Source organism: Sorex fumeus, unplaced genomic scaffold (assembly GCF_029834395.1).
Source record: "Sorex fumeus unplaced genomic scaffold, SorFum_2.1 ptg000041l, whole genome shotgun sequence".
In the NCBI taxonomy this organism is placed as follows: Eukaryota; Metazoa; Chordata; class Mammalia; order Eulipotyphla; family Soricidae; genus Sorex; species Sorex fumeus.
Window position 1 is genome coordinate 7,940,135 of NW_026606098.1, and position 27,454 is coordinate 7,967,588.

Here is a 27,454-nt window from a genome sequence, read left to right on the forward strand (position 1 = left end):
AGTCCAGGGGCACTTTGGCTCTGAGGGGCGGCCTGTCCCCCAAAAGACACCTTCCCCCCTCCCTGGAGTGGCTGGAGGTGGTATGGCTCCAGGCAGGGAAGCCCACAGCTGGGGGCCCATGGCTGAGAAGTGTTTCCGTCACCTCCCCCAAGTCTTGGGGTTTCCCTATCTACCCCCCAACCCCGTTTGGAGTCCCTGGTGCCCCAGCCCAGCAGGCAGCAACCTCCCACACCCTCTCTGGGATGCAGTCCCTTTTGTGTGAACAGAAAGGAGGGAAGGGATTTTGGATTTTGGGGTGAGGGCATTCAAGGCCTGAGCAGGGTCTTTTTTTACTGGTTCCCCCACTCATCCCCCAAATTTCATTTGTTTGTTCCTTGCAAGAGTCTGGTCCGTTTCAGCGTGAAACACTCCAAACACCCCCAAACACCCGTTTCAGCGTGAAACACTCCAAAAACCCCCAAACACTCCGTGTCGTTTCCCCAGAAGCCTCTGGTCAGCTGCTTGGGTCTGGACCCTGGTCCAGGAGTTTTTTTTTCATGTTGGGGACCTATGGGGCACCTTTCCAGGGGTTCTTTCTCAGGGTCCCTTGGTCATCCGTGTCTCTCTGGGCATGTCCCCACAAGCTCAGTCCCTAACCCCAGGACCATGACTACACTAAATTGGGGTGGGGGGTCCCTGACAGCCCACAGACATTTCCACTCGGACACGTTTTGCCATTTTTCTGCTGACCCCCAACAGCACCCCCTCCCCAGGCAGCCAGCTCCTCCAAGGCGCCGTGTCTCCACTCAGCCTGTGTCCTGGAGGCAGTCCCTGGCCTTTGTCACTCAGAGGGGGTGCAGAGACAGAGGGGCCTAGGCGGGTGCAGCGGGCTGAGACCAGTGTTTGCTGGAGAGCCAAGCAGAGGGGTGATAGGATGGGGGAGTGGGAGCGTGAGCCCCTGCGGGGAGGGGGCTGGAGGGGGTGGCCCGGTGTCCCCCACTGGGCTCTTTGTGGGGGTCACCCAGGCCAGCGTTCCCCCGTGGTTCCCCTTGTTGGCCCTGCAGCTTTCTGTCCATGTCCCCACTCTGGCCACTAGTGATTGGAGTCTGTGGCCTGAAAGAAAAGTCCAACCCCATCCCCACTTTGCTACCATGGAAACTTCTAGGAACAACAGGGCCTGCTCAGGCAGCAAAGTGGCTCCAAGGAGCCTTCTCTCTCCCAAGTCACTGCCTGGCCACTGGCCAGCTGATGCATGTGTGTGTGTGAGCCTGTGTGTGCTCATACAAGCGCGTGTGTGCATGTACTCATGTGTGTGTTAGCCTGTGTGTGCTCATAGGAGTGTGCGTGCGTGTGCGTGTGTGCGTGCGTGTGCGTGTGTGCGTGCGTGTGTGTGTGTCTGCCTTCGTGTGCACGCCCCCTCCTGGGCAGGGGAGGGCCAGTGTGAGGCGGAGAAAATCTGCCCACCAAGCCCCCCGTTTCCAGGCTGCAGCCCTGTCTAGACTGTTGACCTTTCACCTCTCCACCCTTCCGAGTGTCTGAACCCAGAAGTTCCCTGCGGGAGCTGGGCACAAAGCCCCATTCTTCAGCCAGCCCCTCCCAGCAGCCCCCAGCTGGCCTATGGGCTCCTCTCGCCTCTGCCCCAGACGCTTCCCTTCCCGTAAGTGCCTAAGCCGTGGGAGGGGGGCACGGTGCGTCCAAGGCCAGGGTCCCCCTGAGACATACGGGCAGTGCGGGGTGAAGGGGTGAATTCTGAGTCCTCCAGTTCATTCTCCAGCAGACAGCTGTCTCCGGCTCTCTCTGCACCCGGGGCCGAGGCGGCTGCAGGTCAGTCTCCTGTGTGCCCTGCACAGGGGGGCCCCAAGAAGTGCAGACATATCTTTTGCATGGGGGTTCCCTTCCCAGGGGTGCAGGCCTGGCTGCTCCCCCAGAAGCCCTTTCCCGGGGTGTGTATCCTGCACCCCGACAGCTCAGCTGCCTCGCATGGATCCATGAAGAACCCTCCTCCAGTTCCGGGTCCTGCAGTCTTGGAGTACCCTCTGTACCCCCAAGTTCCAGTGAGTGCCTTGTCCAAAACCCTCATGCCTGGGTGTGGCCAGGGAGGGGTCCACTGGCCTTCTCAGGGGGGGCTCGGTTCTGGGTGCCCCCACACCTGACACCCCAGAAAGTAAATAAAGCTGTTGAAATGTGAGCACTGCCGCCTGTCTGGGGGGGAACGGGGGCGCTCCAAGCCCTGCTGACCGCTCTCATCCCCAAAACATCCTCCCCGTTTCGGTGGTGGGGGCTTGGGGGGGTCATCTCAGGGATACATCCAGTGTGACAGATGGGGGCAGAGGGCAAAGGGGGTCAAAGAACAGTCGGAAACTCCGAACATGGCCTTCCGGCCGCCTCAGCCCTGCAGCCTGCTCCTTCCTTCCCGGACCTGCCCGGACATGCCCTGGGGGTGCCTGAGCAGTGACCCCCTGTGCCCTGCAGGGCTGGAGCCACCGCAGAGGAAAAAATGCAGCCTGGCAGGTGTGTGCCTCTCGCCTCTCACCATTACCCACCTGGCACACAGCCCAGAGGCCCCACGCCAGCCAACGCGCCACACAGACACCCAGAACAAACAACGGGAACAGCAAAAGCAGGGGGTGGGAAAGGGGGTGGAAGGCGGGGTTGGAGGGAAAGGAATGAGAGGCGCTGCCTCGCAGGACCTGGGCTCAGTCCCCAGGACCCCATAAGGTGCCGAGATCTGCCAGGAGTGACCCCCAGCTGGGCGGGCTGAAAGCCAACTGGGGAGTCCAGGTTTCATACAAGTGAGGTGCTGCCGGCACGTGAGGGCTGGGGGGGCACACCTAAGGAGCCCATGAGAGGCCCCCTCCACTGACCCACTTCCTGCCAGGGGGGCTGGGGCAGGCCAGCCCAGGAGCCCGCACAGCTGGTGGCAGGAGCTAGCCTACCGCTTCCGGTAGTGGGGAGGGGTGGGGGGCCGTTTTCCTCCAGCAGCTTTTAGTGGCATGGGGCGCTGACTCACACAGGCAACCCTGCTGAGCCTCTATGCTGGGGGGCGGAGTGCAGACTTTGGAAAGCTGCAAGATCACATGGCCCCCAGCTCAGCCCGAGGTCCCCCCAGCCCCCACACACACACTGGAAGGGAAAAGCTCCCCTGGCTGGGAGCAGTAATCCACGACCCATGCTGGGCTCTGCCTTAAAAACAAACCAAAAGACAACTTAACCTGAGGGACTGCACAGCAGGGAGGGTGTTTGCCACCCGGGATTCAATCCCGGCAGCACATAGGGGTTCCCTGAGCCTGCCAGGAGTGATCTTCGCAGACCCCTGCTGGCTCTGGCGCTGGTGATCAGTCACATGCTCACCTATTCCCCACTCCACGTGGTCAGGGAGCAGAGGGCTCAGACAGCAGCGTGGCCCCCCGGGGCCAGAACTCATGGCCAGATACTCCAGGACATGCTCCAGCTACAGATTTGATGTCGGCAGGCAGGGGGAGAGCGAAGGCCCCTCCCAAGGCAGTGGCAGTGAATTTCCTGGGAAAATAATATCAATAGCCCTGAAGTGTTCTCTACCTAAATGTGCTCTACCACTGAGCTACTTTCCTAGCCCAGGAAGCTTTTTCCATAAAAGTACCTGACTTTGGGGCTGGAGCGATAGCACAGCGGGTAGGACGTTTGCCTTGCACGTGGGTGGCCAACCGGAGTTCGATTCCCAGCATCTGATATGGTCCCCTGAGCACTGCCAGGGGTAATTCCTGAGTGCAGAGCCAGGAATAACCCCTGTGAATTGCTGGGTGGGACCCAAAAAGAAAAAAAAAAAAGTACCTGACTTTGGTTTTAACGGCACAGACTGCCCCCATCCGGGTTGCTTCCTGGTGGTGCCCGGGACGGCAATGCCAGGTTGAATCCCAGCCTCTGAAGCCATCTCTCTGGCCCCAGGAGTTACTATGTACTTTTTTTTGTTTCACATGCTGTACTCAGGACTTACTCCTGGCTCTGAGCTCAGGGATCACTCATTAATGCTTGGAGGACCTTATAAGGTGACCAGGATTGAACCCTGGTCAGCCGCATGGAAGGCAAGCGGCTCTACCACTCTCTCCGACAGGTGTTTCCCTGTCAGGTGACTCGCGAGCACTGTCAGCTACACGCAGACACTGACATCTCATGCGGGACTGAGACATGTTTTCACTAAGCAAGCACTGTTTAGTGACTTGTAGTTCTTCTCGCTCTTTCTCCTCTTCCCCTCTGCTGTGCTGCGCTTGTCTCTGTTGATCGAGGTTGCCTGCCTGATTCTGGGGTGCTCACACTTTAGGTATGAGCCCCCCCCAGGGCTCGCACCCCGCAGCCATGGTACTTGTCCTTGTGTTGGTTGCAGTCGGGCCTGCACACTTCAAATGCAGGCCTGGACCCCTGGGGCAGGGATCAGATGCACTCAGGGCTTCACACCCCAATGCTTGCAGGCCAGGTCTTCCACAGCCACGCTGTCCCTGGTCCATTCAGTGACTTACTGATGCTCAGAGAAGATCCTGAGTAAACTTCTGATTGTGCTCTCTGGAGCCCCAGGTGGTCCAGGTATTGTGTGAATGTGCTCCCCGTAACAGTGTGCATGCCTGGATACGTACATGCCTGGGTACAGATTAAATGCCCCCTGCAGAGCAGTGAGGTACTAATCAGTGACAGTTTAATGGGGATTCATGAATTTTTTTTTTTGCTTTTTGGGTCACACCCGGCGATGTTCAGAGGTTACTCCTGGCTTTGCACTCAGGAATCACTCCTGGTGGTGCTCGGGAGACCATATGGGATGCTGGGAATCGAACCCAGGTCAGCCACGTGCAAGGCAAATGCCTTACCCGCTGTGCTATTGCTCCAGCCACTGATGATGGTCTTTATAGAGAAACTTAGCCTTCAGGGACTGAAGAGCCAACACAGCAGAGATAGGCATTTACCCTGCGCGCAGCCGACCTGGGTTCTATCCCCAGCATCCCGTATGGTTCCCGAGATTGCCAGGAGTAACCCCTGTGCATCGCCAGGTGTATCCGCCAATCAAAAATGACAAAAAGTAAAACCTTTGATGTAAGGTGCTTTCTGTTTGGTCACTTAAAAACGTTGAAAATATCTATTAATGAGTCATGAATACAGTTTTTCATGCCTCATTAGGGCTGGACCGATAGCAGTGTTTGCCTTGCACGCGGCCGATCGGGTTTGATTCCTCCAAGAGTATCCCGCCTGCACGGGCAGAGCCTGGCAGGCTCCCTGTGGCTTATTCGATATGCCAAAAACAGTAACAAGTCTCACAATGGAGATGTTACTAGTGCCCGATGGAGCAAATCCATGAACAACAGGGGGACAGTGATACAATGCTACAGCCCTAAAGTTGCAAAAAGCCAACTTTGTGGAAAACAGGAGTTGAGGCTTCACCTGGAGCCAATAACAGACCCAGAGAAAGCAGGACTCCTACAGAGGAGACAGACCAGCAGAGGCAGGATCTGCAATCAAAGACTTGAGGGAGATTGAAGAAAACTGACAAGCTGTCCCTTCCTGACAATACCTGATGGAACCCCCACCAGCCACTCTCTCCCACTTTCTCTCCTTCCTCCCCTTCAAAACCCTCCAAATAAAATCTGTTTTTACTTCACTCCTCCTCTACTCCTGAAATTCCTTTCTGCGAGGTGAGACAAGACCCCGAGACCCTGGGTAAGGCCTGGGCCTGGCCTCTCCTTTCCTGCAAAGAGCAAATCCTCGTTCTGAGTCTGTGGCTCCCTGAGGAATCGGGTGGTGGGGATCAACTCCTGTACCTGATGTCAGATGTGGCGTGGTGGCCAGCTGCCCAAGCAGACTGTCTTCCCAGCTGGTCCTGGGGGGCAGAGGCCATCAGGCAGTGACCGTCTCTCTCCTCCCTACTAAACACAATCCACCCGTGGGGTCCGGCGACCTCACTTCGAGCCTCAGTGCCATGCCTGGACATACCAGGAGGCTGGCAACACCCAGGCTGGAAATGACCCTGGCTCCTGCTGCCAGGAGTCTGTTCTGAATTGCTGGAAGAAGTCTGCGCCAGCAGCAGGTGACCAGGAAATATGCCAGGGTTTTTGAGGACTTGCCAGGCAGGGAGACCCACCTGACCTTGCCCTGCCATCCATCCCCCTCCCAACCGCAGCGCAGTTCACCTCTAACCTGGAGAGGCCTCCCGGGACCGGACGCGGCTGGAGAGAAAGGGGGGTCGGCCCCATGAGCTCATCGCTGGCTGCCCGCCACAGCTGGGTGCCCTGGCCCTAGAGAAGGACCTTCCGGATCGGATCGCCTGTGATCCGGAAAGCCCAGCTCCTTAGCAAGGTGGCGCCTCCCCCTGGGCCCGCCCACGGCCCGCTTAGGGTTTAATGCCCCCCCAACTGGCTCAACCTGCTAGATCCATTCTGGGCGCTAGTCCAGGAGTCAGGCACCTGTGCGGCTCATTCTCAGTGACCTGGGGCAGCACCCCCAACCGCGCTCCAGACACCAAAACCCGTGGTCAGGATTACTCAGCATTGGGTCGTCGGGGGCGTGGCTACGGTGAAACCATTGGGGGCGTGGCCTGGCAGCCTGTGGGTGGTCTAGGCCCCTGCGTTAAGGTTAAGTGTCCTGCACTTAGAGGGAACCTACTGTGTGTACCAATCTGGGGGGGTCTCTCCAGGAGACACCTCAAGTTGTATCTCAAGACTCCTCCCCCGTAATGAAGCAGTCATCACACTGCTTTAAGGCGTTGAGTTTCTTTTTATTTATTTTTTTGCTTTTTTAGGTCACACCTGGTGATGCACAGGGGTTATTCCTGGCTCTGCACTCAGGAGTTACTCCTGGCGGTTCTCAGGGGACCATATAGAATGCTGGGAATCGAACCCGGATCGGCTATGTACAAGGCAAACGCCTTACCCACTGTGCTCTCTCTCCAGCCCCAGGAGTTGAACTTTTTGCAGAGCTCTACAAACTGAAAGTGTGAGCTGTAGATGGTGGGGGCAGCACTTGGTCACGAGTTCAAACCTGAGGCAAAGGTTGGCGGGACCCACATGTGACTAGCGCTGGCCTGGGACATCTGAACATACCACAGCCACAGGAGTGGGCACCGTCCTGGTGATCACCATGGCCAGGAACCGTGAGCCCTGGCGAGCGAGCATGGGAGGAACCCCTGTCCTGGAGAGGAAGAGGCACCATGGGGGCTTCAACTCAGATTACAGCCCCAGGACCACAGCTGGAGGCTCTGCACACAGGAAGCCCTAGATCTACCCACCCCCCACACACTGCATAGTCAGTTCTCTGAGCACTGAGCTGGGAGTAGTCCCTGAACACTGCGCAGTGTGGGACTCCCTCCATAAGAACAGGCCCTGCCAAGCCAAGGAGTTCAGGGCACTGTCTGGAAATTCCTACCTCCTGAGGCTGCAGGGGGCACACCTGGGGTGGTCACTGCCCCAGCCATAGACTTGGCAGCTCTGACTGGGGTGCTCAGTCCTGTGTTTGTGTCCTGCTGTCCATCCTGTGTGGCTGGAAGCAGCAGGCTCCTGTGGTACACCTGTGTCTTCGGCCAGGACCAGGTGACCAAGGAACATGCTGGAAGGTTTGAGGTTTTATGTTTGTTTGTTCTTTTTTTTCTTTTTGGGTCACACCCAGCTGATGCTCAGGGGTTACTCCTGGCTCTGCACTCAGGAATCACTCCCGGCGGTGCTCAGGGGACCATATGGAATGCTGGGAATCGAACCCGGGTCGGCCGCGTGCAAGGCAAACGCCCTACCCGCTGTGCTATTGCTCTAGCCCCTGAGGTTTTATGTTTTTGATTTCTTTTTTTTGGGGGGGTCACACCCAGGGCTGCTCAGGACTCATTCCTGGCTCTGGGCTCAGGGATCCTGGGAGGCTTGGGGGACCTCATGGGATGCTGGAATCAACCCCAGCTGGCCACATCTGAGGCAAGTGCGCCTGCACCACGTTACTAGTTGGCAAGGCTAGGGGACCCACCTGAGCTTGCCCTGCCACGCCCCCACCCCCCAACGGCAGGGTTCACCTCTAACCTGGAGAGGCCTCCCAGGACCGGACCCAGCTGGAGAGGAAGGGGGGTTCAACCACATGAGCTCATCGCTGGCTGTCCGCCATGGCCGGGTGCCCTGGCCACCAAACTGCCATTAGGTAACCTCCAGAGGGGCCTGGCGGCCAGCACATGGTCCTAGCAGTGGACGGTGCTGCTTCCCCACTGGCTCTGTGTCATGACCCCACCTGGATTTCAGGGCCCAGACAAACCCATCCTGGTGATGGCGCTGATGGAAGTTTCACAGCAGCAGAAGGCACTGCAGGACCTGGCCCAGCATGCTGCCGAGCTGGCAAGAAGAGGAGGCTGGAAAACCAGGTGAGGGAAGGTTTCTGGATGTGGGGCTGTCTAAGTAGGGCTTTGCTGGATAAGCAAGAGCTCTCCAGATGAGGCACTGGAAACACACTCAGTTAATTAATTTTTTAAAATTTTTTCTTAGTGAAACACCCTGAGGTACAGTTGTAGACTTACAAATTTTTGTGCTTGGGTTTCAGTTATACAATGATCAAGTACCCATCCCTCAACCAGTGCCCATTTTCCACCATCACTAATCCCAGTATCCCTCCCACCCCCCATCACCCCAATCCCACCCTGCCTCTGTGGCAGGGCATTCCCTTTTGTTCTCTCTCTCCTTTTGGGTGCTGTGGCTTGCAAAAGAGGAATTGAGTGGCAATCATGTTCGGTCTACAGTGTACTTTCAGCATGCATCTCCCATCCTGGGCGGATCTTCCCAATACCCTTTATTTGGTGCTCCCTTCTCTAGCTGAGCTGACTTTTCCCCCCACACTCAGTTAATTTAGCCCCTCCAGTTGCCTGGTCCTATCCCTGACCTCTTATGTGACCTCAGGTCATTCCATATCCTCCAGGTAGAGGGGAGTGTGGCCCCAGGAAGGACATTCTTGCTCTCTGCCCGCTTTGCTTTGCTTTAGGTAGCTGACCTCCTCAGCTGAGGCTACGGAGCTCGTTTGTCACATGCCCACTGCCCACTGCGATCAGCCTCCCTCTCACAGGGAGGGCACTGAGGCTCCTGCAGGTTCTGGGGCGGGTGGGATGACTCGCTTCCGCAAGACCTCCACCCCCTCAACACTACCTCTCCCCCCAGCAGACCCCGCCCAGTCGCGGTCTCTCGGGAATGGAACTGTTTATTCAGCTCCCACGGGGCGGGACAGGCAGGCGGGAGCGGACAAAGTCCGAGTACTATAAAAGGCGTCCAGCTCGCACGCGGGTCAGTGAGAGTCGCTTCTCAGCTGGGTCATGCCCGGGCCAAGCTCCCTTCTGCTGCTGCAGTTCTGGCTGCTGCTGCCGCGACTGCCGGCAGGAGGCGCCCTCGAGCTGCCCCGCCACGACCTCCACGTGTTGCGGGTACCCCCGGGCCCGCCGGACCTCAGAGTGCGGGAGCTGCGGAAGCGCTATGAAAACCTGCAGAGGCAACTCTGGGAGAACCAGACCCGGGACGCCTTGAACCCCGACGCGATCCCCGACGTCCAGGTCCGGCTCCTCAGCTCAAAGCGTGAGTCCAGAGGCCCACCCTAGACGCAGGTCACCCACCTACTGCTGAGCCTGTTTCCCCACCCACAATCTGAGCAAGAACCTCAGGGGTGACAGAGGACCCCAGAGCAGCTGGGGCCAGAGTAGGTTTAACCACCCCTCCCCGGAAAGCAGATGGGTAAACTGAGGCACAGGGAGAACGCGACTCCTGGAGGTTCACAGCGCCTGGAGAGCCCAGGGACGGGGTTCGAGTGGGGGAAGCGAGCAGTAGGGGGCGGGGCCCAGGGATACGGATAGGGCTGGTTAGTTTCTGATGCAACCCCCGGTAAAGACGCCGCCGAAGATCCTCGTGACCGACGGGCGAGGCGTGTCCTGGTGCTGCCCGGAGAGTCGGGGGTGGGGTCAGGGGCGGAAGGTCTGTCGTGGGGGGTATCCAGCCTAAAGGGGGCGCTCTCACCCCATCCCACCTGCACCAAAACCTGAGCCCAGCGAATGGGATGGAGGACCTTTTTCCCAGGGAGCCTCCCCGACCGCGTGGGGTGGGGTGTCTGAGAATACTGGGGACCCTCCATCCTGCCTTGCGTTTCTCGGATTTCTGACTGTCGGCGGGGGGTGGGGGGATTTTGCTGTTTTTGTTTTTCCTCCTTTCTTTTTTTAGTTTTAGACCACACTTGGCGGCGTTTTAGGAATCACGCCTGACGTGGTTCGAACCTGGGTCGCCCGTGTGCAAGGCCAGCGCTCTGACCGCTGGACTGTGGCTTGCGCCCGAGAATGCAGCTGCACGTGCAAAACGCCTGTGTGGGAGGACTGCGGGTGACCGCCTTCCTCTCTCTGTCACCTCCACAGCGCGACTCGGACCCGACAGCCACCTGTACCAGCGGATCCCCCGGAGCGCCCTTACCGAGGGGGTTCCCGCCAGCTCCCGCCTGCATCTGGCCCTGCTCCGACTGGCCCCGACGGCGCCCACCTCGTGGGACGTGACGCGGCTACTGCGGCAGCAGCTCGGATCCGGAGCCCCTGGACGGTCCGTCCTGCACCTGCGACTGCCGCCACCGTCGTCGGACCGCTGGCGGCGGGGCGCGCAACGTTCCGTACGGCCCCAGCTGGAGCTGCACTGGCGGCCGGCGGCTAGCAGGGGGCGGCGAAGCACGCAGGAACTGGGCGAGGACCGCTGCCCGCTGGGGGCGGGGCGCTGCTGCCGCCTGGTGAGCCTGCGCGCGTCGCTGCAGGACCTGGGCTGGGCCGACTGGGTGGTCGCGCCGCAGGAGCTGGACGTGCGCATGTGCATCGGCGCCTGCCCCACCCAGTTCCGCTCGGCCAAGGCGCACACGCAGATGCAGGCGCGTTTGCACCGCCTGCGCCCCGACTCCGTGCCAGAGCCTTGCTGTGTCCCCTCCAAATACGATCCCGTGGTGCTCATGCACCGGGACAACCTTGGCCACATCGCTCTCACACCCTTCGACGACCTCGTGGCCGCTGACTGCCACTGCGCATGAGCAACGGGTGCACCCTCTGCCTCCCCGACCGTCAGTTGGGCAAGTGGGGGTGCCTGCTCCCAGGACAACTGACCTTCCCGCCCAAACCGCTGTATTTATTAGTTCCGTATTTATTATTAAGTTATTGGGGTGATCTACTCGGGGATGAGAAGACCAGTCGGAGAGGGCTGTCTCGAGGTGGCTCTTGGTGGATGGCGAGTCGGAGCAGCAGCTTTGAGGGAGTTGGAGAAAGATCCGGCTGATGTTTGTTGTCCCAGAACAATAAAAAAAATATTTTTTTGCAGAAAAAATTAAATGGAGCTGCTGTTTTACTTGATTTCTCCCTAGAGTACTGGCATAGGAAGGTGCAGGACTGGAACGGGATGCATGGGGGTGCAGGCACAGGACAAAGGGATGGGGTGCATGCACAGAATGGGGTGCAGTGGGGTAAAGGGTGTAGGAGGGGAGTTAGGGTTCTTGTGTGAACTCAGAGACTCAGGCTTGTGGGGTATCTGCCGGGCACCCTTGCCAGAGGCTCCTCCCCCTCTTCTCACTGCTGGGGTGCTGGGAACCTCCTGACCCCAAGGATGGCCCTGGCCGCTCTCATCTGCAGGACTGGGGTGCCGCGGTGGGGGCTCAGCACCCAGGAACCACATAATCATCGTCATCCTGCTCAGCCTCGGGCCGCAGAGTCGGCAGGTTGCAGTAGATGGCATTGGACCCCGACTCTGCGCTCTGCTCCTGGAACTCCATGTAGAAGTCACTGTCGCTGGCCGACTGAGGCCTGTCAGGAGAGGGAGGGGTGAGGAAGGGGCCTGGTGAGCAGGGGCGCTGGAGAGGTCACGCCAGTGCTGGGGGCACTGGGAAGAAGCAGATCCTCCCAGCCTGCCCTGTGCCCTGCCCTCTGAGGGCAGGAAGGAGGGAAGCATGCGGCAGTTACTCCTGGCCAGAGTTACTCCTGGCCGGAGTAAAGAATCACTCCTGGTGAGGCTCAAGGGACCCCCTGGGGTGCTGGGAACTGAACTCCAGACAGATGTGGGCAAGGCCAGTGCCACTGCCACTGTCTTAGCCCCTCTGCGAAAGCGCTATCAGTCCATAAAGTATCAACAAAGCCGGAACACTGACACGGCGGCTCTGAGCCAGGGTTGTCTCCCTGGCAGCACCCAATCATCCTTCTGCTGGGAGATTCAAGTGTGGAGGACAAAGGCCATTGCTGAACTTTGCACCGAGCCAGGGGACATGCCTGGCACAGGGCCAGCTGGTGCCCTCAGCGTCTCCCACTTCTGCTTCCCCGCGCCTTTGCATCTGCTTTGCATAATCTCATTTCTCAGCAGCAGGCGCCCCTGGTGTCCCGACCCGGCCAAATCCAATCCCCTGCTCCTGTCCACAGCTCCCGCTCTGGTCCTGACTTCTGGCCCTTTGCCCCTAAATTGCCCCTGGATGACATTTGTGTCTCAGTGGGGCTCAGGCGAGGTGGGGAGGGCAGCTGCTGCCCCCATTTTGTTGTTGTTCTTGTTTTGGGGGGCCCACACCCAGCAATGCTCAGGAATCACTCCTGGCAGGGCTTGGGGAACTTTATGGGGTACTGGGAACTGAGCCTGGGTCGGCAGTGTGTAAAGCAAGTGTCCTCCTTGCTGTCCTGGTTTCTTACCTAGAGGGAACTGGAAGTTCCATAGGAGCCCAGTCAGTAGATCTGGACCCCAGAACACTGGCCACCCCACAGCACCTCTTTCTCCCACCCCCATGTGGGTGCCAGAAATGGGTTTGCACGTCAGAAAAGATGGGAAGGGGCTTGTCCTCAAACCAAAAACTCAATTCTGTACTCCTACTCCACTCCCCCACGCAGAGGGAGGGGCCCTTGGTCCTGCAAGAGTCCTTGCTGGGCTGGAACCCCGACCCGAGAGGCTCGCAAATGTGTCACCCACCTGTCATCCCAGTGGGGCTGAGCGGGCTCCCCCTGGAACATGTTCTCATAGTCGGGTGATGCAGGACCAGGCTGCACATTCATGGGAGACCCAGGGCTCCCGGCTCGGCTGCCATAGCGCGGCTGCCGGCTGGGTGCGTCGGAGGCAGTGAGCATCTTGCCCAGGCTCTGGGTGCCGGTGGCCCCCCGGCCTCGGAGCCTGTAGCCCAACCAGGAGCCTGCGATGCCAAGAGCCAGGAGCACGAAGCCCCCGGTAGCCAGGCCCGCGACGGCGGCCGTGCCCAGGCCCTCGGGGCAGTGCGTCTCCAGGAAAAGCGTGAGGTTCTGGGTGTAGTTGAAGCCCACCTGGCACTGCGGGCTCGGCGCGTCCGAGCAGTTGGTGCGGGCCTGGTGCCAGGGCACTAGGGCGCATGCGCAGTCCGCCCGCAGCTCTAGCGTGCACAGAGCGCCCAGGGCCCGGCTCACCGTGGACAGGGGGTTGCCGGTCACGTCGAGGACCTGGAGCTTCTCCAGGCTAGCAAAGAGGGGACCCGGGAGGTATTGAAGCCTGTTCCTGGACAGGTCGAGGTGTTCCAAGCTGCTGGCCTGGAGCTCATCCGGGAGCTCGTCCAGGTCTTGGCCGCTGAAGTTCAGGCATGTGGCGGTCAGTCCAGCGGTCCAGTTGACGGGGGATGCGCTGCAGGACAATCCGTGGCTGCCTGGAGCTTCTAGAAACAGCAGCAGCGGCGGCAGCAGCAGCAGCGGCAGCAGCAGCGGCGGCGGCAACCCTTCCAGGGCGCACCCCATTCAACCCCTGGGCAGAGAAAAGCGCCTAGAAACTGCTATCTCGGCCTGCGGTCACCCTCAGCGCCCCCGTCCGGTGATTGCTCCTATATTTAACGCTCAAAGCCACTGAGGCCGCCTCCAAATAACCTCGCACTGGTTTGTCATTTGTCCTCAGTCTCACCTTCTGGGAAATGGGTCGTAACTCTGGCGCTCGGAAATGAGAAAGTGGAGGGAAACCCTTAGGGCTCACGGGTCTCCGCCAGCATCCCAGGCAACTCATTGGCTAGGACGCGGTTTATGCAAACGAGCAGTTGCTCAGGTAACAGCTGGGGGTTGCCGGCAGGTCCTGGATCAGCTTCAACAGCTGGGAGCCTGGGAGCCCCCCGACTGGGGTGGGTAGATGGGCTCAGCCAGAAGGCTGGGGCTCAAGCTCGGGTGGGCACACACCTACCTCTCGGGTACCACCGACACACCTTCGCCTGGCCTCAGGTCCGTGAGGTTCCGGCTGTGTCCTGGGCTGGCTTGCACGCCGCGGGGCGCCCGGCGGGGCTGCGTGTTCCCGGCAGACGGCTGTGACCCCCGACGTGCCTCAGACTCTGCAACTTAACTTGGGGGTGGGGGGAAGAGGAACTGGTGTCCCTCTGGGTAGAGCGCCAAGGGGAAGAATGAAGACGAGGGCCCGCCCCCTCTGCTAGGCCTCCAGGCTCCCGGTTCTCACGACAGGGGAAGGGTCCGCCCAGCCTCCTGCTTCCCTCTTGCAGGAACCCACGCTGTGCCCCAGGAGCGACCGAGCAACGGCTGCCTCCGCAGTCCCTGCCAGTTGCCAGCTCCTGCACTCAACGGCCTCCACCATTGTAAGACTCCGGTCTCACCCGGACCCCTGCCTCCCGCCCCCACCACACTCCCAGAGGCCTGAGCCCGGCCAGATTCAGGAGCAGCACCTCTTCTCGGGAAAAGACAGAGCTGAACACAGCCCCTCGCCACCATCAGGCATGCCTGTAGAGAGTCGGCAGGCCAGAGCAAGACCTGGAAAGGCTTCCTGCAAGGGGCAGCGTAGACTGGGGCTTCCACGCATGGGTAGGAGTGTACTGACGATTCCTAAAACCTGCCGTGGGCTCTCCAAGTTCCTCAGCCCTGCCACAGACCCAGACGGATGTCCGGGCATGGGGACGTGGCGTCCTGCCTCCCCCCTCAGCCTGGGATCTGGAAGAGGAGCTGTAAGGGCGAGCAGGAAGGGCAGGGAGCAAGTGTGACGAGGTGTGAGGGGGCTGGGGTGGTTGCAGATGGGGGGGTGCGGGGCAGCCAGGTATAAGACCACGGGGTTCAAATCTGCTCCCCCTCCATTCACTGTGGGCCTGGGTCAGCTGTAGTTCCATGTCTGCATCTGCAAACTGGGTGAGTGTCCGGAAGCCTGTCCCCTATCCCGCCTACAGGCACCCCCCCATTGCTGGGTGTACCCCCATGGAAGGCGCGGGCACAGTCCCCCGGCTTTCGAAGGTAGGTGTCCACTGACTCAGCAACCCCATCATATTTGCATGTTTGCAAAAGGGTGAACGTGAGTTGACTAAGGAGGAACCAAGCCCAGGGACGTGCAGGGTGGACCCCTGGGGCCCAGCACCCGGGAGGCCCAACCCCAAGCCCCACAGAGGGGGAATTCCTGGCTACTGGGCAACTGGAAATGACCCAGAGCTGGAAAGGAGGAAGGCGCTGATGGTTCCTGCATGGGGAGGCAGGGTGGGGGTGCCAGCTCAGAGGTGTAGGGGTGTGGACCGTGTGAGCGGGCAGGCACGGGGCCATGTCCGAACTGCAAGGCCCAGTGGGAGCGTGCAGTATACCAGGGCACTGGAAGGGACAGGAAGGAAAAGTGGGGGGGAGGGGCTGTGGAGAGTATTATGTCTGGGGGGGCTGTCAGAGGGAGGATGAGGAGCTCCCACAAAGGCTTCTTTTATTCTATTTATTTTGCTTTTTGGGTTACTCCTGGCGGTGCTCAGGGGACCATCTGGGATGCTGGGAATCGAACCCGGGTCGGCCGCGTGCAAGGCAAACGCCCTGCCCGCTGTGCTATCTCTCCAGCCCCAAGGCTTCTTTTATTTTGGAGTCTGAACTAATGCGACAGCCAAGTACCCTTTTAACGAAGTCGCCCACACCAGCGTGAGGCCCAGGGGTGCGAGTGGCGTGTGTGGCCAGCCAGGGCGGGGGCGGGGGGGAGGCAGAGTCCCTGAGCCCCAGATCTGAGGAAAGGAGGAAATGAGGAAAGAGGAAGCAACAAGGCACGTGAGCAGAAGATGCGACTTAGGAGAATGAGTTCTGGGCGTGCTGTGGATTTGGGGCGACTTTGGTCCTGGAGTCCAGATCTGGGGGTGGCTGTGGCATGATTTGCAGCACCAGGCATTCTGTTCTCCCTTCTGCAGCCGTGGCCCCGCACCGCCTCTGCATTTGGGCCGTGGTTGTTCCCGTCCTGGTGTCTGGGAAGTGAGCAGGACAGTGAGGTGTCACAGCGTGAAGGCAGAGCTCTGTGTCCTATGGGACTGAGGGGCCCGCAGGGGGTGGCCTGGGAAAACAAATGTGCAGGAGTCAACCCTGAGTCTCCTCCCAAAGTGGCAAGGCTGTTTTGTTTGCCTGGGGACCGACCGTGCTCAGGCTGACTCCTGGCTCTGTGCTTGGGGCTGACTCCAGTCTCAATTTTTTTTTTTTAATTTTTGGGTCACACCCGGCGATGCACAAAGTTCACTACTGGCTCTGTACCCAGGAATCACCCCTGGCGGTGCTCAGGGGACCATATGGGATGCTGGGAATTGAACCTGGGTTGGCCGCGTGCAAGGCAATCGCCCTACCCGCTGTGCTATCACTCCAGCCCCTCAAATTTTTATTTGCTGTGAAAACCTCCTACGTGGACACATGCCAGTACATTCTTGGGTTTCTTTATCTGGGGGGAGGCACACCGGTGATGCTCAGGAGTTCCTCCTGGCTCTGCACTCGGGAATCACTCTCCCGTGCTCCGGGGACCCTAATGGGATGCTGAGGATCCAGCCTGGGCCGGCCACTGCAGGGCCGGGTCCTCTGGCTGTCCTATCGCTCTGGCCCCGGTGCATACTTGGTTTCAGACTTGGAGACCTGAGCAAAGTCCAGAGGAGCCCGTTACCTCGGAAGCCCCAGACGCCCCCTCCCCCCACAAGGCGGGACACTGCCGCCTCAGCAGGCGGCTCTCTGCTGCCACCGTGCGGCCTTTCCTGCAGATGGCAAGCCCGGGTGCCTGCGGGGAGCCCCCTCACCCCGTCCCCCGCCGGAGAGCACTGGGGAGCTGTTTTGATCTGTGCAGCCCTGGGGGTGGGGGGTAGGGTCTGCCGCCCCGTACAGTGGGGCACGGGTATTGGGAACCCCAGCGGAGTCGGCTGCTTGTTCGTTCCCCTGGCAGGCCCCCACAGTCCCCGAAAGCTGCTCCCAGGCTGGAGACCCACTTGGGAGAACTTTCCAGAAACTTTTCTGCAGCTAGACCCTCCTTCCATCGCACCTCCAGGTCTGAAGTTTCCGTGAAATGCCTTCCACTGCCAGGGTGAGGACCTGGGTCATAATTGGGCGCCCGAGTGAGAGCTCCGATGCCCCTCTGAGCCTCAGTTTCCTCAACAGTAACAAGCAGGGGTGAGGCTTGATTTGTGGGCTGGAAGGTGCGGAAGGCAGGGTGGCTGGGGGCGCCCCTGGAGGGGGGATCCCGGGCCGGTGAGACCCTGCTCAAATGGCCACACGGCAACCACACCACACCGCCAGGAGTTCCCCCCTGCACCCCGCCGCCCGCTGGGCCCCAGGGCGCATTGCTATTTGGGAACCGACCCTCAAGCCCCGCTCCTGGACTCAACCTCCTCCCAGGGTTGTCTTGGCGCCGCCTTAGAAAGCTGCGAGGCCGAATTACCGCCGCGGAGAGCAGCCGGGCGGCCCCACCGCCCAGGGAAGCCCCCGCGGGGCGCGCAACTCTCCCCGCCCCCGTCCAAGTCCAGGCGGGGTACCGGGGGGGAGGCGCATGACGGGAAGAGCCGCAGGGAAGGGAGGAGGGAAGGGAGGGCGGCAGGGGCGGAAACAAAGGGGAAGGGGGCGGAGGAAACGGCGCGGGCTGAAGGAGGGACTCGTGGGCTCCCCGAGGAGCCTGAAGCTGTCAAGTTCCCAAGGAGAAGCGCGAAGGCGGCGGCTGGGGCCAAGCACGCTCCTCCTGCGGGCAGCCTCCAGGGCGCTGCTTCGCGGGCGGGTCGGGGTGCTGTCCCTCCCACCCTGCCCCGGAGAGCAGCCCCGATCGCTGCCGGGCCGCGGCTCCCCATAACTTTAGGACGGCGCCTACATCCTCGCCACGTGCGGCAGCCCCGCCTGAACGCCGCGGGGGGCGGAGAGGCGTCTGGGGCGCCCTTTGCGGGCGCCGAGCCTGTTGCCATGAGAACCGCGTTCCCGCCGCGCCTCCCCCTCCACCGGGGCCGCGCCGCACGGGGCCGCCCTGGCTGCCCGTGCCGCTGTCCCCACCGACCCCCGGTGCCACCAGTCAGCCTGACGCGTCACGGCTTCCAGTTGCGAGCCCAACGCGGGGCTCACAAATGCCGCCCCATCACCCTCTTTCTGCCCCGAGAGAGTGGGCGCTAAGGTCGACCGCCCGCTGCGGGGGCCCCCTAAGCACTCAAAGTCCGTTGGAAGCGCGCAGCGCCGGCGGGAGAGGAAGCTGGGGGAGGGGACGGCTGGACAGGAAGTGGGAAGGGCGGGGGGGCCCAACTCCCCGGCTGGTCTGTCGGGATGGAGGCGGGGTTGGGGCCGCCTTCTTAGCGGGAGTGCAGGGGGGGATGCCGCCCTGGGCTCGGGGGCGCTGGCAGCGGACGGGGGTGCACACGCACTACACGGGGTCCTGGAGCACCTGCGGTACCCGGGACTGGGCCCCTCTCCCGCTGACCAAGTCTGGGGGTGCGCGCTCGGCTCCAGTGCCACACGCGCGCACGCGCACAGTCGTGCATAGGAAACAGCGAGCGCGTCGCTAACGGTCGCAGCCGGGCACGGCGTTCCAGTCCCGAATTCCGTGCGCGTCATGTCAAGCTCAACTCCTGCACACCTGGGGAAAAGACGGGGCAGGAAACTTGAGGGAAGAAGGGGGAGGAACACTGCTGGCATCCGACGCCAGCCCCGGGACCCTGAAATCCGAGGTACGCCCCGTTTGTAGCGGGCACCAGAGACTGCTAGGCGTTGTGAGCACGGAACTGCCCACTAAGTCGACCCCTCCTGTTGCCCTGTGCGCCCGTGTCCTGTGGCTCCTGATTTCTGTAGTCTATGCGGCCTCCAGGCGGCTGCTGTGTCTGCGGGATCCGAGGCTGTGTCCGGTTCGAGCGTGTCCACGTGGGAGCGCCCCGGGAGCCGTGCAAAGCACCGGGGGAGAGCCTGGGCCTCTGGTGATGGAGGTTGCTCAGCCCGGGCTCACGTGCTCTGTACGCTGGGGCCCGCGTGCGGCCACCCGTCGTGGGACGGGCCGACAACTGGTTCCAGGACAGCGTGCGCAGCTCCGTGAGCGGAGCGCCTTCCCGGGATCCCACGGGGGGGAGGGGGGGTTGGGGCTGGCTCGACCCGCGGCCGATTCTCTGCGCGTGCGCGGCGAGACCCACCCGAGCGCCCGCCCGCCACGGCCCCTTTAAGAGTGGCGGGGGCGCGCGCGGCGGGAGGAGGGAGCGCGCGCTTCCCGGAACAGCCGCGTGCAGGAAAGAGCCAAGAAAACCGGACCCAGCGGCCTGAGCCCCAAAGCTGGAGCCCCCGGGGCCGCCGGAGCCGCCGCCGCGGCCTTCTGGAGCTCCCGCGCGCGGACGATGCCCAACGCGGCGGCGCGGGGCTCGGGGCGCTGAGAACAGGGGACACGGGGTAGCCATGGTGACGGCCAGCGCGACCCGCCGCGCCGCCTGACAGGTGGAACCGGGCCGGCCACGGCGCAGCATGTACGCCAAGGGGAGCAAAGGGTCGGCTGTGCCCTCGGACAGCCAGGCCCGCGAGAAGTGAGTCGAGGGGCGCGCGGCCCGGGTGGCACGAGGTGTGAGCGGGGGACGGGGGGTAGTGGGAGCGCGCGCCCCGGGTGGCACGAGGTGTGTGGGGCGCAATGGAGCCCGGAGGAGCTCGGGGGCGCGCGTCCCGGGTGGCACGAGGTGTGCGGGGCGCACTTGTGCCGGGAGGAGCGCGGGGGCGCGCGAGATCCGAACGCTAGGATAGAGCCGTGAGCTGCGGAGACGCACGGGAGAGCCCTGGACCTTGCCGGCGCGGGGGCTCCGGAGGTCTCCAGATTTGCGGACGTGTCCGAGACCCGAGGATGCGGGCCCCCAGGGTCGTGGGGGCGGGGCCGCGGGGCCTCCCGCAGATTCCAGGGAAGTTTTCTGGACTGGCCGCACGGGCACCCCCGTTGCCCCCATCCTGGTGACCGGGAGAGCTTGAGAAAAGGAAGGGGGACCTGCGCGGTGGGGGGACGCCAGTGCCACCCCCACAAAACGACTTGTCTGCCTGCTGCGGGGTTAGCGGCCTTCCATGTCCCCACCAGGTGGAGGGCCGGGTCCCTCCCTCCAGACCCGGGGTGCGTAGGACAAAGCAGGGGTCCTCCTGGGGAGGCAGGTGAATGGACCCCCAGTTGCAGGAGGAGGCGGAGCCGCCAGAGGATCCTCCTTGGAGGCCTGTGGGTCCCTGATGGGGACCTAGTCCGGGGATCCTGGGCCCCCTCTCTAGACGTGGCCTCCAGGCCAGGGGTGCCCCTGGTAGAGACGTGGACATGGGGCCCGGCATCCCCTGAGGTGGCTTCCCGCAGGCTGGCGCTGTACGTGTACGAGTACTTGCTGCACGTGGGGGCTCAGAAATCAGCACAGACATTCCTCTCCGAGGTAAAGCAGCACCCCTTGCCCTGGGGCCTGAGGGCTCCTCCTGCCCCCTGTGCTGTGGCTAGGGTTCAGGCAGGCCCCCACCCCCCTGAGGGCAGCTTCTCTCTCATCTGCAGATCCGGTGGGAGAAGAACATTATGCTGGGGGAACCCCCGGGGTTCCTGCACTCCTGGTGGTGGTAGGTTGGGGGCCAGGCAGGCTGGGGGGGATGGGCGCGATGACCTCACTGACCCCCTGCTGCCCACAGCGTGTTTTGGGACCTATACTGCACAGCGCCCGACCGCCGGGAGGTCTCCGAGTTGGCGAGTGAGCCCAAGGCGTTCCCCGACTACGTGAGTGCAGGGGAACTTGCGGTGGTCACTGTAGACTGCAAGGTGGGCACACGCGGGCAGTTGGCGCGCCTGGAGGTCATGTCAGTTTTCAAAAGTTGTGAGGGTGGGGAGAGGGTCCCTCAGTGTGAAGCCCCCCACCCGAGTCCTGACCTGGCTTCCCTCCACCCCCTCCGCAGAGCACTGCAGCGGCCCCTGCCCCTATGGTGGGGGGCTTGGTCCCTGGGGACATGATGGCAGCGGGGCCCTTGGCCCCTGGCTTCTTCCAGGTACAAAACTCAGGATATTTGTCTTTGGAGGGGTGCACCCGTGTTGGGATGCGGGGTGGGGGGGTGGCGGGCAGTAGGCAGCATCTGCGCCCTCTGCAATGCTAGCTTCCACCAAGCGGGGTTCTCCGAGGCAGGGGTCCTGCCACATCAACCCAGCCTCTGGGGGCTCAGGGAAATGGAGCTTCCTTGGCCGGTGTCCAACCAGAATCCCCCAACTCCCAGCTACACTGACCCCAGTGCCCCACTTATGGGGTTCCAGGCCCGGTTAGACCTCGTGGGACCCGACCCCTCCCCTCAGGCACACATGCATGCCTTTTGGGGCCAGGGAGAGTCCCTGGGGAGTTTTGGGGAGCGGGCGGAGGTGTGCTGACCCCAGCCCACCTCTTGCAGCCCTTCATGTCCCCGCGGTACCCAGGGGGCCCCCGGCCCACCCTGCGGATGCCGAGTCAGGTGAGAGCTGGACACGGGAGGGGCTCGTGTTGGGGGGCCAATGACTGCCCACTCAGTGTCCACGCACCCCCTCTGCAGCCTCCTGTGGGCCTCCCGGGTCCTCAGCCCCTCCTCCCTGGCACTGTGGACCCCTTGCGCGCTCAGGGTGAGTGGCCCGGTCCTGTCGCTACGCCTTGCCTTTGGGGGTGCCCCAATAAGAACCCCCAGTCCTTCGCTGCCTAGGGCACCCGGGCCTGGGCCCCATGCAGAGAGCACCGCCGCCCCGGGCCATGGCTGGCCTTGGGCCACAGGTAAGGGCAGGCCAGGGAGTGGGGGGCCGGGTTCCCCCTTTTTGGCCCCTGCTCATGCCCCTTTCACCTCCACAGAGCTATGGCGGGGGCTTGCGGCCGCCACCCCACGCCCTCACCGGCCCTGCCCTGCCCCCCTCGAACATGTGAGTCCCTGGGATCCAGTCCGAGGTTTCACAAACTGAGGCCGTTATATGGGGACCGGGGTCCCTGGGTGTCTGTCCCCTGCTGATGGGGGCACCGGCCTCCAACCTCATCTCTTTTAGGAGCCCGGTGGGCCGAGGCCCCTGGACCAGCCCCAGCGGCAACTCAGTGAGTCTGGGGGTGGGGGCAGGGGACACTGCTGGGGGTGGTCGCTGGCGGGTGGGGTGCTGAGCATTCACAGCCGACTCTCCCCAGGCCCCCTACCCATCGTCTTCCCCTGGCAGCTACACTGTGAGTCGGGGACCCACGCGGGTGGGGGGTGGGGGCTCGGACAGGGTCTGTTCGGCTCACCTGCCTCCCTCCATCCCCGCAGGGACCCCCAGGAGCAGGCGGGCCCCCAGGAACACCCATCCTGCCCAGCCCTGGAGGTACTGGGGGGCCTGAAGGGGTTTGCAGGGGGGAGGGGAGAGGCGCTGACTTGCGCCCCACATGTGTGTGCCCCGCAGACTCCACTACGTCCAGCGAGAACATGTACACCGTCATGAACCCCGTGAGTGCCCGCAGAGCTAACGTCAGTGCGGGAACGTGGGGCAGGCAGGAGGTGCGGGGCACTGCGATCTGTCAGCCAGCTTCACCTGCCCTCTGCCCTCAGTTCCCGCTTGGGCCGGCCCCTGAGGGCCCCCTGACAGCGCTGAGCGCCCTGGAGCCTCACCAGGCCAATGGATCCCTGGGTGAGTGGGCACCCCGAGGCGGTGTCGTGGGAACAGTGGGCGTAGGCATGGCAATCTCAGCTCGCCGTCCATTCGTCTGTCTGTCTACAGGATCGGGCGACATGGATGGCCTGCCCAAGGTGAGTGCCTCCGCAGGCCAGGGTCAGCGCTAGGAGGCGGGATTAACGCCAGGGCGGGAGAGACCTGGGGGCGGGGTCCAGCGGCTGAGCGCAGACACTCGGTGTTGGCCACTACCCCCAGAACTCCCCGGGCCTGAGCAACGCCCCGGGCACCCCACGGGATGATGGCGAGATGGCACCCACTGGGACCTTCCTACACTCATTCCCGAGCGAAAGCGTAAGCGACTGTGTGGACTCCCCTCCCGCGGCAGCGGCGGCGGCGGGCCGGAGGGACCTGGCGGGCAGGCCCCGAAGGGGCGGCCGGGGGGCCAGAGCAAGACCATGACTGCGTCGGGCCAGGTGGGGGGGGCGCCCGCGCACACCTCTCTGCCCCTTCCCAACCCTCCCTACTGCCCTACCCCCAAACCAACCCGGGACCCGCGTGCCCTCATCCCTGTCTCTTCTCTCCCCGCCCCTGGACGGGTCAGGGTGGGCCCCGGGGGAGACCCGAGCTGAGCCACTGCCCTGGTCTCTGCAGTTCTCCCCTGGGATGACCATGAGTGTGTGACGAGTACTGTCCGGCTGCCCTGCCCAGTCGCAGGCTGCAGGAGGCGACGCCTGCATATGCTTTCAGCTGGCGAAGAACCAAATGCCCTGAACTGGGCCTGCAGACCTGAAGCCTGGTTGGGACGAGTGGGGGCCCTGTCAGGGGTGGGTGGGTAGGGCACCGTTGGAAGCGCATGCCCGGGCTGCGGGGAGCTCTGACAATAAATATTTTACTTTGGTTTTTGGTATCTGGTCTCCATGTTTTAAAGGTGCTCTGGCAGGTGCAGTAGTGGAGCAATGGGACTGGACTCAGGGGCTGGATTGGACACAGGGATTAGAGGCACTGGCTTTATTGGGGTGTCTGGGAGAGGGGGATGCAGAGCCAGGACCTCAGTTGGTGGTTGTCTCAGGCACCATGTCCTGCGGGAGCCCGTTGGGGTCGGCGGCCACTTCCTTCTTGACAGACAGCGGACGGGCGTCACCTTGCACCGCAGCAGGCGCGAAGGCGGCCGGGCGCTCCATTTTGTGCTCCAAGAGCATGTGGTTCTGCGGCGGGAGCCCCACGCAGGCCCTGCAAGAGTCGGCCGTCAGTTTTGGGGTGGTGCCAGGCAGTGCCGGGGACGGATTCCAGGCTTCCTGCATGTAAAGCCTGGGCCCCGCCCGTGGTGCTCTCTCGGGCCCCATGCGGGGCTCCAAGACCACCCAAATCCCCGCGACACGGCAGGCGGCCGCACCCACCTGATAATGTTCTCAATGCAGCTGCGCTGGCGGAAGAGCGCATTGACCACGGGGCTGCCCGGCGGCACCAGAGGTGCCTTGAAGAGGAAGGCGAGCAGGGACAGCACCGGGTGGAAGCCCTGAGGCTCGGGGTCGCTGTCCGTGCAGAAGCTCACGCGCTGGCACAGCTCGGTCAGCAGCACCAGGTCCAGCATGATGGGCGCGGCCAGCAGCGAGTCCTGCGCGGCAGGGTCAGAGGGCAGGGTCAGAGGGCAGGCCCGGCCGGCCAGCCAACCGCCCCCCTGCCCCCCTCCCTGCCCCGCCGCGCCCCCACCACCTCGCACGTGTTGTGCAGCACCAGCGTGTTGGTGCCGCCCAGCATCAGCTCCGACGTGTACTCATCCAGAGCGCGCTTGCTGTCACCCACATAAGGCACGTACTTGATGACCACCTGCAGGGGCGGCACGTCAAGCGGAGCCCCGCCCACCGCAGGCCCCGCCCCGCCCCGCCCCGCCCCACACACGCAGTGGTCTGGCTCCTCGCCGGGCGAGTAGAGGACTGGGTTGCTGTGCACCATGTCGTCCACCACGCTGCTCTTGGACACCTCCTTGGAGCGGAACTGCGGCGGCGCCGACAGGTTGCGCCCGTCGTTGTTGCCCAGGTGGTTGTAGCTCACAATGGACATAGTCTAGAGGAGCACAGGGCCGAGCCAGCGGCAGCTGTACTACCTGGCCCTCATTCGGCGGGACCCCTGGGAAGTGAGCCCCCCCACCCTGCCTAACCCGCCCTCCGGGTCGCCCTCGAACCTTGAGGCCCGAGCCAATCAGGAAGTCCACCAGCACAGACTTGACCTTGGTCTGACCTGACTTGAAGTCGTCCCCGCCCACGAAGACCCGGTGCTGACTGGCCAGCTCGAGCGCGCCGGGCACCAGCGTGTTCTGCGGGGACCCGTTGAGGAAGGCGCAGCCCTCGAGGATGCTGGCCACGGCGAACAATGTGGAAGGTGACACCTCCAGGCCCAGCTGTAGGCCGGCCAGGGAGAGTCAGCCAGAGAAACCAGGAACCCCCAGACACCCCCCCCCACCCCAGGCACAGCGCCCACCTGGATGGTGCGGAGCAGGTTCTCGGCTGTGTCGTTGAGGCCCGAGACCACTTCGCAGAAGCGCTCCGTGTTCGCCGTCCACATCACGATGACCTTGTCCAGGCCGGCCTTGGACCGGAAGTCCCGGATGTCGCTGCGAATCTGCTCCAGCTGGGGGCGGGGAGGGGGTGAGGTTGGACACGACCTCCTGTATGTGGGGGGGTCCGGGCTGCTTACGCCCCCAAATGTCCAGTGGGGCCAGGACCCTGGGGGCAGGGATCGCGTGGGGGCCACAGGGGGTGCGGGCACCTGCTCAGCGCGCGTGCCCGGGATTACGTTGTCGGCGCGCGTGCACTGGTTGGCAGCGATGAACTCCGGGATGTAGACGGAGGGCCGGGGGCGCAGCGTCTCCATGTGCGCCCACAGCTGCTCCTGCAGCCCGCAGTCCAGCACCTGCGCTCGGCGCATGGCCTCGGCCAGGTTCAGCGACGAGATGTCCCAGCCTGGGGGCGATCCCGAAGCTCGGCCCGGCTCGGATCCCAGCCCGGCGTGGGGGAGGGTTGGCACCACCTTCCCCGCCCCTCCTCCCGCCGACGCCGCCCGCCCCCCAACCCAGCCCGGGGCCCTCGCACACCGTCGAACTGGAGGTCGTTGGGAGCCACCATGGGTAGCACGGTGCTTAGGGGCACGAACACCTCCCGGCCCTCGGCGTCCAGGCCCAAGCTGACCGTGCCCGCCTGCGTCAGCGAGCCGTAGTAGTTGGCCTCCTGGGGGCAGGCACGGGGCCTGGGTGAGCACTGGCGGGGGCCGCTCATCCCCTCCCCCCCACCCCCGTCCGGCTGTCCCCACCTTGCTGCCGCTGCGCGTGGGCCAGGACAGGCGCAGTCGGTTGGCCAGCACGGCGGCGGTCAGCGTGGAGCCGTTGTTCCCGCCCCAGCCGACCAGCATGACCCCGAGCCGGGGCACCTGCCGGACGGTCCGGAAGGAGAACCGCGTGGACGTGGGGCGCACCTGGAGGCGGACAGTGCAGTGAGCCGGGCGGAGCCCTCCCGCGGGCCGGTCCCCGGCGCCGAGCCCATCTCCAACCCTCTCACCTTGAGGACGCCGCCCTCCCGGCGGACGCTGGTGGTCCGGTAGTCGTACTGGGCCTCGATGGCCTCGGGGCTGTACACCACGTCCGGGCTGTCCACCACGAAGTGAGCGGCGGCGTCCATCGTGGCGGACTAGCTGGGGGCACGGGAGAGCGGGAGGTGAGCGGGTCCCCGGCGACCAAGGTCCGGCAGCCCGCAGCCCCCCGACCCGCACTCACCGGCGCCGAGCGGCTGCGAGCGAGGGCGTCAGGGCTGCGGGCGCGCGGCCGCCGAGAAAAGGGCCGCGGCCCCGCCCCCGCCCCGCCCCCGCCCGCCCGCTCGCCAGCCCGCGCCGGGGAAGGGAGTGGCGCGCTGGCCTTGGACTCGGGTCCGAGGCGCCCCACCCCGTCGTGCTCCGCTTGTCCTTTGTGCGAGGGAGTGTGGGTCCCGAGCTCAAGGCGAGACGGGGGCAACTGGGGCCGAGGGCGGAACCGGGACTCTGAAGCCACGGCTTGGTCCGAGCGGCCAGCCCGCACCCCCCCCCCCGTGTTCCCCCTCCCGTACCCCCGACCCTGCGGCTTCCACAGCCCCACCAGCCCTTCGTTCCCGGGGTCGCGTCTGCGGGCCTCGAGTTCCCCACCTGCGACCTCCGAACGGGCTTGCAGGGCTGGGCTGGGAGGAGGGGGTGCGCGAGGCTTCCGGTCTGGGGGGTGCTGCGGGGCAGCGCCCGGAGATAAGAGCGTGGGAACCCGCGGGAGGGCGCGGGGGCGGCTCCCCCAGGAACTTTCCAAAACAAGCCGCCTCCCTCGGGCTGGAAAGTTTCCAGGCTGGAGCGGGCGCAGAAGGTGGGAGAGGGGAACGTGGCGGCCTGCGGGGCTGGCGGAGGCTGTGGGGGCGTGGGGCTACGGGAGATGGACCGGGCAGCCCAGGAGGGGGTTTGCGGGAGGCGCGTGACAGCCATGAGATGCAGGGGCAGGGCAGGACTTCGGGAGGGGGTCCCCGCAGGAGACCACTGTCGGGGGCAGGAGAGGGGGTGGCAGGGCGGGGTGGGCCTGAAGCCTGGGCTGAGGAGATGGGGGTGGCGGGGCCATGGGGCCACCGCGGGAGGTCAGTTCTGAGCGGCACTGCCATGTGGGGGCGGGGTGCAGGCCTGCAGCTGCCAGACTGCCTCCCAGGGCCACAGCCCTGACCCCTGGACCCCTTAAT

The 27,454-nt window shown here is 63.4% G+C and overlaps 4 protein-coding genes across 6 annotated transcripts; 2 read left to right on the forward strand and 2 right to left on the reverse strand.

Moving 5' to 3' along the window:
* Positions 1-8,231: 8,231 nt before the first annotated feature.
* Positions 8,232-11,046, forward strand: GDF15 (growth differentiation factor 15). The gene is made up of 3 exons (XM_056119680.1): positions 8,232-8,326; positions 9,277-9,518; positions 10,343-11,046. Exons 1-3 carry the CDS (start codon positions 8,232-8,234, stop codon positions 10,990-10,992), a joined length of 987 nt encoding a protein of 328 aa, XP_055975655.1. The 3' UTR covers positions 10,993-11,046.
* A 168-nt stretch (positions 11,047-11,214) lies between these two features.
* Positions 11,215-14,138, reverse strand: LRRC25 (leucine rich repeat containing 25). The gene is made up of 3 exons (XM_056119681.1): positions 14,112-14,138; positions 12,897-13,688; positions 11,215-11,755 (listed from the first exon to the last, which is right to left on the reverse strand). Exons 2-3 carry the CDS (start codon positions 13,679-13,681, stop codon positions 11,608-11,610), a joined length of 933 nt encoding a protein of 310 aa, XP_055975656.1. The 5' UTR covers positions 13,682-13,688; positions 14,112-14,138; the 3' UTR covers positions 11,215-11,607.
* A 5,098-nt stretch (positions 14,139-19,236) lies between these two features.
* SSBP4 (single stranded DNA binding protein 4) lies at positions 19,237-23,527 on the forward strand. 2 transcript variants are annotated; one of them, XM_056119332.1, is made up of 17 exons: positions 19,237-19,662; positions 20,457-20,529; positions 20,643-20,704; positions 20,774-20,858; positions 21,035-21,124; positions 21,515-21,574; positions 21,653-21,719; positions 21,797-21,864; positions 21,940-22,007; positions 22,128-22,173; positions 22,261-22,296; positions 22,379-22,433; positions 22,512-22,576; positions 22,658-22,736; positions 22,827-22,855; positions 22,977-23,072; positions 23,373-23,527. In XM_056119332.1, the coding sequence occupies exons 1-17, from the start codon at positions 19,604-19,606 to the stop codon at positions 23,400-23,402; spliced, it is 1,068 nt and encodes a 355-aa protein (XP_055975307.1). In that variant the 5' UTR covers positions 19,237-19,603; the 3' UTR covers positions 23,403-23,527. The 2 variants fall into 2 exon arrangements, with proteins under 2 accessions (XP_055975307.1, XP_055975306.1); XM_056119331.1 differs by having other exon boundaries at positions 21,797-22,007; positions 22,512-22,555; positions 22,977-23,194; positions 23,373-23,395.
* Positions 23,528-23,716: 189 nt separating this feature from the next.
* ISYNA1 (inositol-3-phosphate synthase 1) lies at positions 23,717-27,028 on the reverse strand. 2 transcript variants are annotated; one of them, XM_056119469.1, is made up of 11 exons: positions 26,889-27,028; positions 26,273-26,405; positions 26,028-26,189; positions 25,813-25,945; positions 25,488-25,681; positions 25,200-25,349; positions 24,904-25,119; positions 24,621-24,785; positions 24,435-24,548; positions 24,119-24,336; positions 23,717-23,951 (listed from the first exon to the last, which is right to left on the reverse strand). In XM_056119469.1, the coding sequence occupies exons 2-11, from the start codon at positions 26,390-26,392 to the stop codon at positions 23,771-23,773; spliced, it is 1,653 nt and encodes a 550-aa protein (XP_055975444.1). In that variant the 5' UTR covers positions 26,393-26,405; positions 26,889-27,028; the 3' UTR covers positions 23,717-23,770. The 2 variants fall into 2 exon arrangements, with proteins under 2 accessions (XP_055975444.1, XP_055975445.1); XM_056119470.1 differs by lacking the exon at positions 26,889-27,028 and adding an exon at positions 26,488-26,541.
* Between the last annotated feature and the right edge of the window lie 426 nt (positions 27,029-27,454).